The sequence below is a fragment of the Opisthorchis viverrini genome (genome assembly GCF_000715545.1).
Source record: "Opisthorchis viverrini unplaced genomic scaffold opera_v5_41, whole genome shotgun sequence".
NCBI lineage: Eukaryota > Metazoa > Platyhelminthes > Trematoda > Opisthorchiida > Opisthorchiidae > Opisthorchis > Opisthorchis viverrini.
In genome coordinates this window covers 1976279-1993089 of record NW_008751697.1, presented here as the reverse complement: position 1 = coordinate 1993089, position 16811 = coordinate 1976279, and the positions used below count along the sequence as shown (strand labels likewise).

Genomic DNA, 16811 nt, shown 5'->3' with positions numbered 1-16811 from the left:
CCAGCTCATCTTCTGTGCCCCCTGTGGTCAACATTTTGAAAAAAGGTTGGGATCTTTTTTCCAGAAGTCGTCGAATCCTTTTTGGCAGCCTGCGGTTCACCCGAGTGCGTGCCGGTTTTCTTGGGACGAATGTCGCGTCAGCCTCGTGGACTTTCTGGACAATGGTCCTATATAGTTCTTCCACCGGAGCTGGTCTCAGTGTGACTTGTTCAAGGAAGATGCGCATTCCTGAGAAGTCTGCACGGCAGAAGTCTCGAAACCATGTTTGAGGTTTGGGATTTCTGGCCCAATAGCAGATGAAATCAAAGGTCAGCACACAGTGGTCGCTATTTCCCAGTGGAGCGTTAATTGTTACCTGATCAACGAAGTGTCTTTCGTTGGTGATGACCTAATCCTGATCAAATCGTCGGCCTCGCGAAGAGTCTTTAGAGAGAACCCTACTATTCACTACGTCGCCTGTCAGATTTTCTGAGTCAGGACATAGAGGCATGGCTTCGTAAGAAACCCCACACACTCCAACTGCCCTGTGGGTCAGACTTTTGAGTCAAAGCCTCGAGCTGCACGAGCCACCTTGCTGACCAGATGCTCCGAAATGGAAGGTGCATATCATCAGTTTCTGCAGACCAATCCTTCTGCTTTGTGATTAGATTCGACCGGTCACTTTGCACCGTCATTGCTAAACCCCGTCAGGCGAGCACAAGTCATTATGTACATCAATACCACAAGTTTGGGCACCTTGCTTCTTAAAATTTTTGCCCTCTGGTATGCGTGGCTGTCCTTCTAGAACGGTGACCACATGGCTGTGAAGCCGGACTTCATTTCGAGGTTTGGTTGCATAATTTTTTCTTCATAGTGCGATTAAATTTGTGGAAACCTTAAATTTCAGTAATATTTATCATCCAGCAGTGGCTGCCTGGTTGACTAGCAAAGCCAAACTACTACAGGCGCTTCGCTGAAACGCCATCTGTATTTCCAGGAGGAATGAACCAAAAGTAAGTTTTTTCGACATCCAAATGATATCAAACTGACTCTTATCATAGACTGACGGCAGGTTTTAGCATTTGAAATGAGTCACTACGGGTAAAGCTGATGAGATCACTAAACGTTGATTCTACAGAGGACCTAAATGGTTGAGTCAGGGTATGTGCTACCCCAGTTTTTCAAATGAAGCGAAAATATAACAGTGTCCAAAATATCTCACGAGCACACTAGCTTTATTCCAGCTAGGCCAGAAGTCATCACACAAAAGCCGGTGTAAAACGGAAGCCGTCCAAAATACAGTAAACAAAGTCTTTCAACAGTGCCATGACATCCACAAATTCGGTCTCTACGTTATTTCCATTCTAAAAAAACAGAAAACTTTGATCCTGTCACTTAAAATGTCATAAATAGTCGTACACGCCCGAATAGTTGTCCAAACTGAAAGGAAATAAACCTGTTGGAGAAAAGTTACGTTGTGTATCAGTGTGCATGCAACTGTATAGTGGGTTGCATAGACGATGTCAAGTCTAGTCACGTTTGTCTCGTCACCACTGTTGCAATTTAAGAATAAAACTAGTTAAGACGTTTCCAGAATTTTACGTATAAAGGAATATCTGGGAGTTTTTCAGAAATGCTGCAAAATGCCCATTTTTATAGGCATCGTTCCGTTTATAGTGGAAGCACATCATCACTTACGCTGCTACATGTCGCATTTCCCAACTCAAACTTAAAATATAGAACTATTAGAAGGCCATTCAATTTTCTAGTGCGTTAGTTAAATAGACCTTAGTTGATTTTCTGCGTAAGCAGCGTAGAACGATTCACATATACACTCAAAGGGGGATATCTATTCTAACGCATATTTCGGCAAAGTCACGAATTCACCTAATTCTTCACTTGAGAAAAAAGATGCCTTGGATTCACAATTGTAGTCACTCATCATCTGTACTAAAAACCCAAGAAATCTGCTAAGCAATCCCCAAAATTTACTTCCGAATGTTCCATGCTGACTGCTCAGTCTGGGTCAATCACGGTAAAATAAATTTGAGAATTTCGGATATTGGTAAACACCATGTTATTGGCATCTACATTTGCAGGTTTTGGCTGATATCTACGATCATGTAGTCCCGACAGTCACCGCTATCATTTTGTGGACTGACATTAGTCAGCGGTCTTGCTGCAGCTTGGGCAGTCCGGCAGGTATGAAGCCGATGGAGATGTCATGCGCGCAATATTAATTCCAGTTGTTGTTTATATTTCTGAGTAGTTTTGTGGCGTTTCAGAAGGACCAAGTTGATAAAGTAGGGAAGCTGTACTCAGTGTTTTTTTCTGATTTTAACCTTTTCGAACGTCTCAATTCAAACGGAACGATTCCAGCAGGCGAACAGAACGTACTACGACCACCAAATTTTTAGAACTCAAAGACGATTCACCTAACCGAAAAGATGTTCCAAAAAACATTTTCCAAGATACTGAGATATCATTTAAGTGTATACGGGTGTAGCGTTGATACTACTGATGGGAGTGGCATGCGAGTAGTGTGTTTTCTCGTAAATCCGCTTTGCGTCTCTTGAAAAGTGAGATCTATTACGAAAGTTGTGGAGTCGCTCTATAGCTTTGCTTGCAACTGAGGAACAGTCAATGAATACCAAGGAAAGTTCAGGATGGATGGAAGATGGATATTCAGTTTTTGTGAACAAGATGCATATGAGAGTTTTGCTCCCCTGTCCAATAGTCTGTAAATGTTCAGTTGGCATTTTCTAATAAATAACTCCACAGGAAAGTCATTGTTTCTTTCACAGGTAAGGGTAGGTGACGGCTACAGCAAAAACAAGTGCCCCTAGATTCCATAACCTAACCATATTATAGGCACTTCCAGAAACTTAAGGGAACTGGCTTCAGCGCCTTAAAGAGGGGTCTCATAAATAGCCACCTTTAAACAGTTCAAGCCCGGCCCTTTCAGTGAGGTACTTACCCGTGAAATCGAGCTTTGAATTCAAGCGACGTACGGGACTGAACTTCTCTTGGTCATGCAGTCGTGAAAAACCGATAGTAATAATAATGATAGTGAGATGGACACCGCCGATGATTCCCAATACGGATGAAACAGCTGCACAATGCTTCTCGGCTTTTCAGCGTAGACTGGCTTCACTGACAGGACAACATCACAAAAAGTATCAAATCTTCTTACACTACGAATGATGGTAATAACAGAAATAATACTTTTTTCAACTACTGTGTTATCATCATCATCATGGACATCAGTGTTCAACACCGATGTTTCACTGCCGTACAACCATCAACTACTATGTAGCATGCCATGAAGATGATTAAAGCGGTACAATGAGAGTGATGAACATAACAGTCGCCAGGCGTGAGCATATTGAATCTTAATAGGCATCACTGACGATACTTGAGGAAACAAGTCAACAATCTACATGGTCAAGTCACTGAAATTTAAGGACGAAAGGTATCGAAATCCCGGTGAGAACAGAACTCATCGGACATGGCAATAACATGGTTAGCAGTTGTGATTGATGGAGAATTGAACACAGGGATAATAAAATTAGCATGACTGAAGCGTACTAGAATAGAACTTGGTAGTTTTAAAGACTAACAATTCAACTTTTTATAAATATCGGCCAAAGAGCTCCTAATCGCTACAGATCAAAACAACCAATCTTGTGTTCGCTTTTGCACCATACCTAAATGGGTTATCTCGAAGTAAGACCCACTTCTCTCACTGTCTCATCTGCTGTTTATCAGAGTCTCGTTGGCTGTGCCAGTACTCGCGTCTTGACTACACATTTCCTTACAAATCCCTTGAAAATTTCAAGTCCACTTAAGGTCAAATAACAGCGGAAGTCAGCTCTATAAAATTCGTCAGACTGCTGTGAACTCTGCGTTTCAAAAATTGTATTGCTCCCAGCGTCTTCTTACGTGGTCTTCACCGTAAGCAGAAGATATGTGACAAAGAAGCTGGGAATTATAAACCCACTCGAGTACTACGCGACATCTTCAAATACTTTTCTGTTACCTTCACTGTATCGTGAAATATATCCCAGACGGGTTAAATACTACTATTCCTCGACTGGTAACACTATTAGGTACGCCACGAAGCGGACAGAAATACAAGAAAGTGTGAGCTGATCATTCAGAACGACTGTAGTGAAACATTGTTTTTCCACATGTTTCTGGAGTTCATCAGATCAGTGACATTTAACGGCAGAAAGAGCCAGGCGGGTAGTAACTAACTGTTCACAGTTTGTGCTGCAATTAATGTCGCATCATGGCACTGACTCAATACCACCTAAATCAAGTCGCACGCTTGTCATCGCGCATGTCAGAACGTGCAAACCGCATAGCTATCAGTTGTTAATTCCCTCATCTGATGAGAACAAGCAAGTGGACCATGTCAAGTGAGGAATAGTCACCCACCTGTTTCGATCGTGCAGGCTTAGCTTTTGCCGCCTGATCGCGAGCATTTTAGTCACTACTTGACCTGGTATCTTACTGCGTAGCAGTTCTACGCTCTACACTGGCCCTAAGAGAATGGAATTGGTCAGCAGCTTGAAACTCATTCGTCGGTTACCTCCTGAATACATAGACTTCTGAAGATCTGCCTAGCAGAAAAATGATTGCTTGGTGCTTAGATTTCGAAGTCATCAGTAATTTTTTGGCCTAATGCTCTCTTAGGTGGGTACTCGTTAGTTGTTTACTGAGGTCCTTATTTAATTAACGATCGGCAATAACCAGGCGTAGCTGGTGACATGTCTGACCCAGGTGCAGTTCCAGTTCATCCTGCCTGCTCTTAGTCCGTGATGAGCACAATAATCTAGTGCTCAGCATGGAAACCGCTGGAGAAGCAGATACGTTATTCAGCCGAAGAGGAATAATTCGGACATCATTATTCAGTGAGTTCAACTCCCGCGACAGCGGAAAGTAACAGCGCACCTGGATGTGCAACCATTGTAGGACATACCAGCAACCTGTTGACCCACCTGCCTGAATGTGCCAGCTCAGCGAATAACAGTGGTGCATGTGAAGGCTGTGACAAAGGATGACCCCCAGAGACGAACTGTCAAATTGGTGCCACTGGTGGATGCCTTAACTGTTTTGTATGTTGTTCAGAAGAGACAATCCGTTTGGAGTTCTGAATGCAGCTCTTTATGGGAAAGTCCTGTGTGAAGAGCCTATGGATGGCGAGAAAAACCCGTTTCCAAAAGAAGTCCAAACCAAGATATTCGAGCGACTGACAGTTTTCACTTGTGACGCCAGTATCCTACCAAGCTTTTAAAAGTATCCTTGGAAGACCTCAGTTAAAGTGTGTTCCACTTCTATGTTCCACTTCTATTTTCTTCAATATCATAAACTTGGCTTGGTCCGCAAAATCGTACCTAGTCTACGGCTACAAATAATGTGTTGACATGTTCCACAAGCAGTTTTCAGTTAGAAAGCACCGGCTTCTATGAATTTCGGATGTCACATTCTGCTGCTTTAAACCAGACATCTTGGAAAACCTCCTCTTTTAAGCCTGAAGGGATAGTGAGCTTGAAATATATATATATGGTGCTATTTACACAAGAGTAAGCAAATGTGTACAACAAACCTCAATTGTTCACGTTTGTAGCGTCAACACGTTCACAGGTCTGTCACTGACCGGCACAGTGCAGTGTCAACGTCCGCACACCAAACAACGGCGAGCGGGATGATGGCTCCGTAGCGTGGGTTGTGGTGATCCATTTTGACGACGGTCTTGTAATTCCCATTGGACATTAGAAAACAGGTCAAGGCAGGCTCATCAAACGGGACATGAACGTGCATGGGTAAGTAGGACAGCAGCGCACATTCACACAGACACACATGTCAATACACAAGTATCGGAAAGGACGGCCTCTGCGGCAAGGTGGGTGGGGGTACGGATAAGCAAAACAACTGGAGATAAAAAGTACACAGGCGGAGTAAGCAGACGAATGGGGGAATTATCAGAAGGTCAAGTTAGACTCAACATATTCTGTCATGCTATAATCAACCGCCCACTCAACAGTGCATACTTGTTGGCTGAGGTAAGGCTAAATATCTTCACACAACTGAGGTTGTTGAACTGCTGTCTGCATTCGGTGAACAACAGTACTCTCAAGATTGAAGAAGTTATGGGGCGAGCAACAAAACAAGGAGACGTATCTTGATAAGCGATGTATAACAGAATGTGTCAAATGTTAGGAATCATAAAGACACTACCTGATGGGCAAGAAGGCAAAGCACCTATTGGTTTAAAGAAGACGTTACCTTTAGCAGGTTGATCTACTCCCAGATAGTTCACATGCTTAAAAGCTCATCTCCTTATGTAAATGCGGTTACTCGCTTCTTTATACAAATTATGTAATTCCTACAGAGAAAAAGATTGTCATTTTCTGAGGGCCCATGAAAGCAAAATGTTCAGGCAGAAATTTTCATGTAGTGTAGGTAATGTGAGATTTCCTCCAAGCAATGCAGATGGCTTTTGTGCTTGACGAAAACCAACATAAAGCGGTGCAAAGCACTGAAGCACGACACAGGTAAATGCGGTCACTCTGAGGACTAGATGGACGTTGATCCTTTTAAGGGGATGACAAAAACCTACTTACGGCAAAATCTGCTCGTGAGGAGTAGTTTTGTGACACTCGCGTGAAAAGTCGTTCACCAAGCCTGTCAATAAGTAAAATCAAGCCTGCGGGTTCGGTGTGCTTACGAGTACCAGTCGGTGAAACGTGTCAAGAAAAATACAAATTGTTCAGATGTAACACACTATCGGTGCCCAGCTGCCATGCCACTCAAAAAGAGGACTAGGGCTGGGATACTACCAGGTTACTCAAGCCTAGATAGGGGAAGTCTGGAGGTAGGAGTCGGGTTCTAACCACGGGACTTCTGGTCAGTGCATTCGCGCTCTAACCACTTGAGCGATCTCGCCCTTGTGTGTCAAGACAGACTGCATGCATGCGATTTTCCAGATCAAGTTCAAATAAACATTAGACACCAGGGAATCAACTTTTATCTAGCTAAACTGTTAACCGGTCTAATTTCTTGACTTTCTCTTCGAAGACAAATCTACACATTTTCTGGAATGCTTTAAAAATGCGATCATGTCGGACTCGAAAACAGTTACCATCAATGAAGCTAACCATCGTTAGAAGGCTGGACTAAGGGATTCTAAGGAGAGACGTGGAAATCAGGTAATCAGAAAGGGTATAAAATTTCAGAGGAGTAGCAAAGTTCAAAAGAAGTTGATAACTTCACAAAGGAAACTACTCACAAGGTTGCTGAAAACTCTTCGACTGCCCACGACCGGTTTCGCCCTTCTTGGGGCTCATCAGGTAGGCGCAGTCCCCGAGTTTGCGTCAACCTCATGTTCTACTTGAACTCAAATTGCAAGAAGGGCGAAACCGGTCGTGGGCTGTCGAGGAGTTTTCAGCAACCTTGTGAGTAGTTTCCTTTACGAAAATATACTGCGACATTTCGAATATCGTGCCAACTGAATCACGAGGCGGCCTGTGTGCAGCACATTCATTTGTAGAATATCATAAACGAGAGATTCAGTCGAGTCTCTCGTGAGAACAAAATTGAGTTGCAAATGAGTGTACTTCTCGAAAAAGTTGATAACTTCACCTGAGATCCAATACTCTCAAAGACTAGTGCTGTCTTTCAGTGATAAACTGAAAAAATAGACGTTTAGGTAAGTGAGGTCTCGCTTCTGAGCCGTTATGGTGTGTCGGCCATTGGTGTCAGTTTGTTCAAATTTCATGACTTTAATTATCTTGATGTCTACATCTCAGTGTCGGACTCGTAGCTGGTTCACCTTGTTGACGGTAAGAGCCCACAAAATCTTACATGCACTCACCGGTCCTGTGAGAACTTGCCTACCGTAGCTGATGTAGCACAGTCAGCGCGGAATCGATACTGCCCCCATTAAGCTGGTAAATGCAGAAACGCATGTGGCACTGAGCCCAGACATGACACTGCCTTTCATCTTAACGAGAGGTATCCGGATATTTCGCTCAAATTAACTTGAGTCTATGTTGCGCGGCTACTGTGCGCTCCACGCAACATCAGGACACAACAAACATCGTTGTGTTCCAGTGAGTGACCATTGGAATAAACGTAGCGTACTTGAACGAACATATCAGTGGGGTCAAGTCACCTGTTCCGACAGGCGTGGTCACATGAGCAGATGTGACTACCCAAACCACCTGAGAAGCAAGAAGATAGGTAGGGTTGGTAAATAATCGGTGGATTTATTGTTTACCAAACTTCTCTGAGACGATGACTTCCCAATCCGTCCCAAACATTTTCCAATCGATAGGTAAGGTTGCTTATCAAGGGTCGCTTGCACTAATTGACCAGACCCAGAGCGTAAAATGGTGGAGAAAAGCAAACATCTGACGGCTGTTGCTGAAACCAACCTACAGTCACAACACGCACCAAGTAGTGTGGTAATAACGACACTGGGGATAAAATAACCAAACGATTTCCGTGACAGCTGATGCTTCGCCCGATTTTCAGTCTATCTTTCCGGCATATTAAAAGCTGCAGTATGCGAAAAGCCTGAGATTCACATGACAAATGTGATTAGATAAAGTTGTTAGTGAATACCACTCATCAGCTACGTTCGCTACAACAGAATGGTATTTTGCCCACCCCCCAGTTTCGGGGACTTTTGTGGGAATCGTTTGGGAGGCCTAAATTCTCTGGTCTTACCAACCCTCTCCATGAGAAGAACCGATGATGCATTGAGAAGAATGCAGCTGGTGAACAGTTCTATTGAACTAATCCAGATGAAGGATGAAGGGACATTAGATGAAACTGTATCCGATACCTTAGATGGGCAGAGTTAAACGTGGGATGAAAAACAGCACTGTTCAAAATCCAGAAAGATATCCACTCCTGTAACCTATGTTCGACATGATCATATGGTGAACGAAAAACTATTTCCTGTGTTTTTCCAACCCTAGTTCCTTTGAATTCTCACAATCTTTAATGTTTGCAAACTCGTGTACTATGTACTGTGCTTACAGTATAAGGTGCACAACTGACTGAAAAAGTGCCATACGCCCAGTTCTTCAAGCGCGGTTTTTTGTAAACCACACACTGGCGAAAGAAACATTAAACTGTGAACTGGTTCCAGTGGTCCTTTGCGAGTACCCCCGATTTGTTCCGCTGATGAATGAGCCACCAGATGTGCGGCTGAATCGGTTTATTGCATAAAACCCTGATGGTCAGATGCCAGATTCAGTTTGGTGAAAGCATACTTGGAAGGGATGCTACACTTATTAGTCCACCTTTGTCCCAAATTCTCACAAGTGTAGGTTAGTGAGTAACTTTTCCCATCGCGTGGGACCAGTTCGCAAGCATGATCCACTAAAGAGGCTGTTTTGAAGGCAATACCATCAAGAAATGGCCAACCGAAGAAGTCTATCGAGTTAAACCATAAACCAAAGTATTTTTCTTACTTCATTGTTGTAATGGAGAAAACAGCTTATTTATTGTTGCTGTCTGACCAGTTGAACAGTGATGTAAGGCCCCAGTTGACAGTCTTGATCAGTCAGGCTCACTCAGTCAAAGAACTAAGACAAATGCCGTCTACTCACTCAGTGCTGAGTCATCCACACACTCTACGCTCACCTAATTAATGGTTGTCGTGTAATTAACCGGTTGATTTGAAGACGCGGCAACCCTACCGTGTCTGTAAATAATAACGTAGCACAATGCAAATGGTCTTATGTGAGCAGTTGAAAACAATCGATTGTTTCCAATATGTGTGCAATAAACGTTTTTCAGCTGGTAGCCTACGAGTGATTTCTGACAAGAAGTTTATTTAATTGTTAGACTTAATGTAGTCTATATCTGGTCAAATTTTGGTAGTGCAATATAGAGAAGCGGTTTGGGTAAAACTTGCCCATATTATTATAGAAGGTGTAGTTTACCGGAGGAAAAAGTGCTAAAGAGTAAATCCAACAATAGTTTGGATACACTGGGTGCATTACTTTGAGCCATGATCACCATATTGTGACCCTGGCGAATTTTGGGATATCGGAGCAACTACAAGTAGTCAGAAAAATACTAGTCTCATCGTGTTTGGATCCGCTTTTTCGTTGTCCTTTCTACTCACGGTTTGGATTCGTTCAGATTGTGTGGTCCCGTTTCGGGTTCAGCGGAAGCCAAATAATGTGAGTGTGCATGGGCTTAACCAGACGTGTTCGACCGCTCAGACGTTAGGTGGCGCGGGCGCCTTGGTGTTTGTTCAAGCAATGAGAGTGGCAGCCCGTGTGCTTCCATAGCTCAGTGGATAGAGCACTGGTCTAGTAAACCAGGGGTCGGGAGTTCGATCCTCCCTGGAAGCAGCGCTTTTTGGCAGCATTCCTCCTAGCAAATGGTTTGTTTCTGCTTATATCAGATGCAAGTGTAAGCCAGGATCGATAAAAATTCTCAAGACAAAACCTTCGAAATGAAGTCACTTGAAGCGTTCTGGAAGTGGCGTCAGGATTTCGTTTCTGTCTGTAAGACAGTCTTCGGTTACCAACAGTTGATGCACTGTTTTGATGTACATGTATAAGTCATTCCAACTATTGGTTGTTAGATCACGCATGATAATGAACGACACCCAAAAGATTAAAGTCGTTTTTGAGAGCAACATCAATGAATTTACTGTAGGCTACCGAGGATGAAAGCCAGAATTTAGACCAGAAGAGGCAACAACAACTCAATTGAAGTCGAAAGCAACATGGAAATACATATGAAATGGCCGCCAATAAACGCATATAAGTTGAGGGTTGGTCAAAACCAGAAAGAGAGACGGTCAGCTGTGCACTTCACAAGGGGTACCTGTACAAGCTGGAAAAACACAGACATTTCTCTGCAAGTAGATCTTTTGGCAGATCGTTGGCCAAGGGTGGCACGTTACGCTTGCCACCGGTGCGAATAATAACTCGCATATTTGTTTAGATGGTAGAAAGTAGCGCAGTAAATAAGGTCTCGCAAGCTCTGGTGTACACGCGCTACGCTGGTGATAACTTTTGTCATCGGTACTGAACAATCTGGTCACCCACATATACATCATCCTCTGAAAAGTGAACGTAGGCCGCTCACCACTGAAGGCCACAAGGAAGAGGGCATTAGGTTTCCGCATGAATTTATTTATTTTCGCTCATTCATTTACTTCATTGAATGTTTTATTGGGCCTCTTCGCACCAAACTACTTGTATTTTCAAAGTACAGGTACGTCAAAACATTCCGTGAGTCTTCGTTCTACCGCAGTGCCAACAAACAGCACTTTTGTATTTAAGACGATACCCTAGCAAGGCATCCAACATGTACAGTCCAAAGCGAAAATCCATCCATCCGCCTTACTAAGCGTAACGAGTCTACGTATCAGTTGTACAAGCCACACTTGGAGATCCGTTTCCCTTGGGTAACCCTACTGTTGAAATGAACCGACTGAAGTATGGGGCCTATATATTGCCTTCCAAGAGTGGTTCTGCTAAAACCCTGTTTTATAAAACCAGACGAATCTGTAAACGACCTAATCGCAGAGAAAACGAAACGTCGTTGAGGAAGGCCTCTGTCTAATGTTTTTCGACGTATTTCATCGAGTTTTAAGGTTAAAAAACTTCAGCAAGTAGTTCAGGAAGCCGAGAGCAAAGTCGCCTATACATTCATGCAGTTCAAAGTGTATACCTCGCTTAACATGTGAAGAAGACTTTGCAGAGATGCATCTGGGTAGTTGTTCTTCAACAGCCCGAACGTATTTCGTCCAACTAGTCTGTCGCCCATGTGGTCGGTCAGTTCCCTTGAAGTTGAGAAGGTAGCTAGCCGACAGGACAGACTGGCATATACCGGACCCCTTAACTGTGTACTCATCTTTATTCGTTCTAGAGCATATCCTAATCTTTGATATACTTTGGTTTTACATTGTTCCACCCATATCTATTTGAAATTCATCAGCCAATACACAGAAATAACATTAATGGCTATTTCATATCGGCATCCTGTGATGATGATTGTCATTGGATGCTAGGCTTTCCTTTGGTGTTTTTTTAAATATCTTTTCTACATATGCCTTCAAATTCGGTTACCAAAGGTGTGACAAGATAAACTCTGGGCAGAAATTTGACCGCAGGCGACAGGAACACAAACAGTGACGCGGAGAAGAGAAATGTGTGCAACAGCCGGTTCGCTAGGTGATACCGTCGCTACGATCATGGTCCAATAGTGGTAAGATTTTGATAGGCCTAAAAGCGGTATGCTCAAACTAGCAATTTACTCTTATCTGAAGGTGTATTTGATAAAGGTCATCCGTATTCATTATTGCATTTCAAGAGAGCACTGAAGACTAAGGTGTATAAGCGAGCAATCTGTTTACCAACAGATGACTACTTGAAATTCACTCAATGAAAACACGCAAGGTGGGCGTGTTTTTGTGAGAAAAACGTGGCCTATCAATGTTAATCAGCAGTCGAGCATTCTGATGGTATGCATTTACATTATCGGAAACCTCATTGAAAAATCGAAAAACGACAACCTTCTGTCAAGAGCAGAAGTAAGGTTTTCAGTCATAGTGGTCTCAAACATCAGACAAATTATCAGGCGCAGAAACTGAACTACATACTGCAAGACTGCCACGAAATACTTAGTTACGTTATACATCAAATCGGTAAACTGAGTGTGCATAATGTGTTCCATTGCTCCAGAATTACTCGAATACCGGTGAGAATAGTAAAAACTCTGAGACTATCGAATACAGTGAGGAATTTGTGGAGGTCTTCGTCACTAATTAATATGTAAGCTGGTTTATATTTGTAATGCACTACTCATTAGGTTGCTGAAAATCGACAGCCCACGACCGGTTTCGCCCTTTTTGGAACTCATCAGGTAGGCGCAATCCCCGGGTTTCCGTCAACCCTATGTTCTACTTGAGACCAAACCGCACGAAATTAGCGAAACCGGTAGTGGACTGTCAATGGATTTTCAGCAACCTTATGAGTAGTGCATTACAAATATATACATGTATCGCGATACCTCGAATAGTGTAGCGACTGAAACATGAGGCGGCCTGGTGCAGCACCTTCAGTTGCCTGGAAACATCACAAACGGGGACATTCACCTGAGTTCCAGTTGAGTCTCTCGAAAAGCCACATTAGTTCGCTAATGTAAGCTGGTTGTTTTCTAGATTTGTATCAGGATTTCTATCCTAATTAGAACTCATTTGTTGTACATGTACTTGAACACACCTTGAGTTTTTTTTTACCCATACATGACACGTCAGGCATGCAATAGAAGTAGAAGATTTGATCAGTCGGAAGCCCAAGCACTGACTGACTGAGCGCCAGAAAATTAATACGAGCTATTTGTTTCCCGCCCGGTGTTGAACCAGCCAGGCTACCGATGTCACCTGAAATTCACTTCCTTCGCCTCACATTTACCAGACACTAGTGGACAACTTGGATTATCTGCACAACAGGCGTGCTGTTGATATCGATCAGACATCAGAAGAGTTCGGTTGTTAATTGGTAGAGAGTAAAACTAAATTCAAAGGCTCCTCAAAAGAGACTGAGTTCGGTAGCGTGAGTGAAAGCAGAGGCCACCATCAAACATTTCTTATCTCAATTTTTCGTGTGCTCAGATTTCAGCCAACTGATAATGATTAGGTGAAGTGAGGCTCATCTACGTGGTAGTCAGGTTATTTAGACTACATTGTTTAGATGAAGTGATCAGCCGGATAAACGTCTCATTTCGACTCACGGGAGATGCATAAATGAATCAAACCTAAATAGAGTTTACACTCGTGTTAGCAGCTGCCACCTTTCCATTGAAAAGAATATTTAAGGTAAGCCAATGGAGAGAGGGGTTTTACGGTTACTTAGTGGCATATTAACTAATCTGTGCACAACACATCATCAGCCTATTCACAAAAAATACTACGAATGTTTACCACAGGATTCGGACTCTTCAACAGCTGTGCAATGGTAAGACGTTCGGCGAGCATTGTGCCGTGGCAGGTAGGACTATCAGATTGCTTGAACCCGTGGTTTATGAATGACATAAATGCTAAGTGGCACAATGACTGCATCGTTGGTGAATCTAGACACAACTATTATGGATAGGGGAGCAGAAAAGTTTCCATTTTGGTTGACTAAATTTCTAACGCCACGCTTGTCATAGGTCTGTACGGGTGAATTTGTCAACTTGATTGGCGGACGGATGTTCCAAATCGGCTATTGCAACAATCATCGTGATCCGCAACAATTTTATGTGACTTACACCCTAAGTTATCATCAGTGTAGAGGAAAGTCACCTTGCGCACCAAATCCAGGATTGAACAGACCAAAACGAGGGGACATGTAATTCCAATCACTCAACGACACACGCAAAAACCACTTGAACATGGCTTGTCTATTAACGTACACTGCCAAACTGCCAAAATTACCTCAACTCTATTTTTCAGCCTTATCCATTAACATAGAAATCCATCCATCGGGCGAGAAAACCAAATTACAAAGTGTATATTGAACATATATACATATATACTAACCGCAGTCAGAGCTAAACCAGAGTGCCTGCAACGCTCATCTGTCGGTTAAAAGTTCACTAACATTGTATTTCCGATAGAGGTCAAAGTTTTCAAGTAAACTGATGCATGCAACCGTTCGGAGCACATTGACATAAATAATCACAGACGGAGTGTTTGGATTAATTCGCCATGAAGAGTCCACACTCTGAACAGCGGATACCGTTGCCTCGATTGCATTATCTCTAGAAAGCAAATTGTAGTTTCGCGCCTTAAACATGACAAGAAACGTTTTTGGACCTTTCATAGTCTGTTCTTTAGCACGCTGGGGCGGCACATTTGGACACAATCGATGAACGGAGGGACTGGGATCCGGAGAAGAAGAGTTATTGGTAACTTCGATCCCTGCAGCATCAGAAGTATCTGGAGCTTGGGTGACAGTTACCGGCGTCGCAGTGTTCACGGACACAGTACCCAGGAATGCAGCCCATAGCTTACGAATGCACTGTTTAATTTCTACACAGTTTGCTTGGCAAGTGGCGGCAACTGGCAATAGACGCAAAACATATCTGGATTGGGGCTCTTTGGTGTCCAAAAGATGCTGAAATATAGAATGCACAATATCACCAGCACTAGCACTCTCCGAAAGATGAAGTAGAAACAGGCAGTTAGAAACTCCGCAACGTATAGAGTAAAAACTGAAGCGGGTACTTGAACCTGACCCAACTGGTTTATCAGTATCGTTGTTTTCGCGCCTAAGCTCTGACAGAATATCATCATCTTCATCATTACCATCACAAGGGGTAGTTTGCGGAGGTTTCGGACAATACTGAAGCCGGGGGCAGTCTGAAGTTTGTGTCCCGGGGGGAAAAATGATGGGTGACGACGTTATTTTTGACAGGGCATCATTCAGCAGACGGAAAGATTCAAGCATGGCTGAACGTTCTTTCCGGTTGCAAGTGATGAGATACCCAGTCATGCCAGACTCCAGACTCTTTGGGATGTTCTGAGCTGGTCGATCGGGATCCTCAACACTGGCCATCTTTTGACGCTTACATGCAGCAGCACTTTTCCTATAGTAGGCTTTTCTCTTTTTCCGGTCTACGTTTGTTTTATGCGGCGCCATCTAAAAGAGGAAGGAAGTACAATGAACGAAGAGTCAAGGACACATATTAAGTAACTAGCCCGCACTAGTTCAGCATTGAGGACGAATCACCTCAGATAACAAGTCGAGCGGAACCCCCTAAGAGAAGACGCTCACACAACCGACCCATAGCAGTTCTTGCTGCGATATTAATTCCCTACAGGACCTTGAAAATTGGCGCTCGTCTGAGCACAGATGCATACTGTTAGTGTGCTAGAGACCACTTTAGCGGCAGTGTTCTTCCACAATAACTCCCATACAGGAGATAAATTCGACTCCTAAAAAGAAATATTCACAAGGGCAGTATGCTGGGTTTACCAGCCTAAAAGTACTCGATATTCAGATGTGGTGCCCTCCAGGTGCATATTACATAACCCTCGATAATTTTGGTGCTAACAATGGAGCCAATTTAAGCCAAGTAAGTCACCGCGAACGGGTTGAGCAGTGCAGACACCAGACACAGTGACTGTATCGCCATCAGGCTTAATGTATGGTGAATGCCCTCATCTTTCTTGCGAGCATTTTGAAACTCAAAAGCAAATGCACCGAAAAACAGATCTCTGCAGAATTAGCCATAACGTGATTCGGCACTTGAAGCAAGTTACGTAAGCAGAGCTTGAAGGCACCTGGATCAGACGTCTCTGTGATCCAATTCAGCGTGCTAATAATAACGGATAGATTTCGAAGAATACTAGCCATTCACAACCAACCTCATACTTTGTCATTGGACCTCATGCGTACTGGATACCGCCGACGTCATTGCAATCAATGAATCTTGAATGAGTCAAGGTCTTACTCGCCACCTATCCTGTTAGTATTCAAATGACTAATCCTTCCTTCGGCTCTTTTTCAGCTCATTGGCCGTGATATTGACGAAGAAATACGAAACAATAGTCAGACTTAGACTTGAGCGGTAGGGAGGAGATAGCGAGGAAGGTTAACCGCATCAGCCACGTCAGTTCACAACGGACTAGACTGGGAATAGAACACGTTTGACCTTCACGTGAGCTCTCAGCCTCACATTGTTGATGTGTGAGTGAATAGTCGTATAACAAGCAAAGCGACAAGGACATTTTGGTTGGTCCTAAGGAGATAAGTAGCGCGTAATCTAAGACTGCTTTTGGTTCGCATCTAGTGTGGAAACAG

The 16811-nt window shown here is 43.3% G+C and overlaps 2 protein-coding genes across 2 annotated transcripts; one reads left to right on the top strand and one right to left on the bottom strand.

Annotated features, from left to right (window-relative positions):
• Positions 1 to 7228: 7228 nt before the first annotated feature.
• Positions 7229 to 10384, top strand: T265_13161 (hypothetical protein; the record flags this gene model as incomplete). The annotated part of the gene is made up of 2 exons (XM_009167468.1): positions 7229 to 7439; positions 10227 to 10384. Coding segments are annotated over 2 exons (369 nt in total), but the record flags the coding sequence as incomplete, so codon positions are not given.
• A 4195-nt stretch (positions 10385 to 14579) lies between these two features.
• T265_03052 (hypothetical protein) lies at positions 14580 to 15647 on the bottom strand (the record flags this gene model as incomplete). Its single annotated transcript, XM_009167441.1, has 1 exon — positions 14580 to 15647. One exon carries the CDS (start codon positions 15645 to 15647, stop codon positions 14580 to 14582), a length of 1068 nt encoding a protein of 355 aa, XP_009165705.1.
• Positions 15648 to 16811: the final 1164 nt, after the last annotated feature.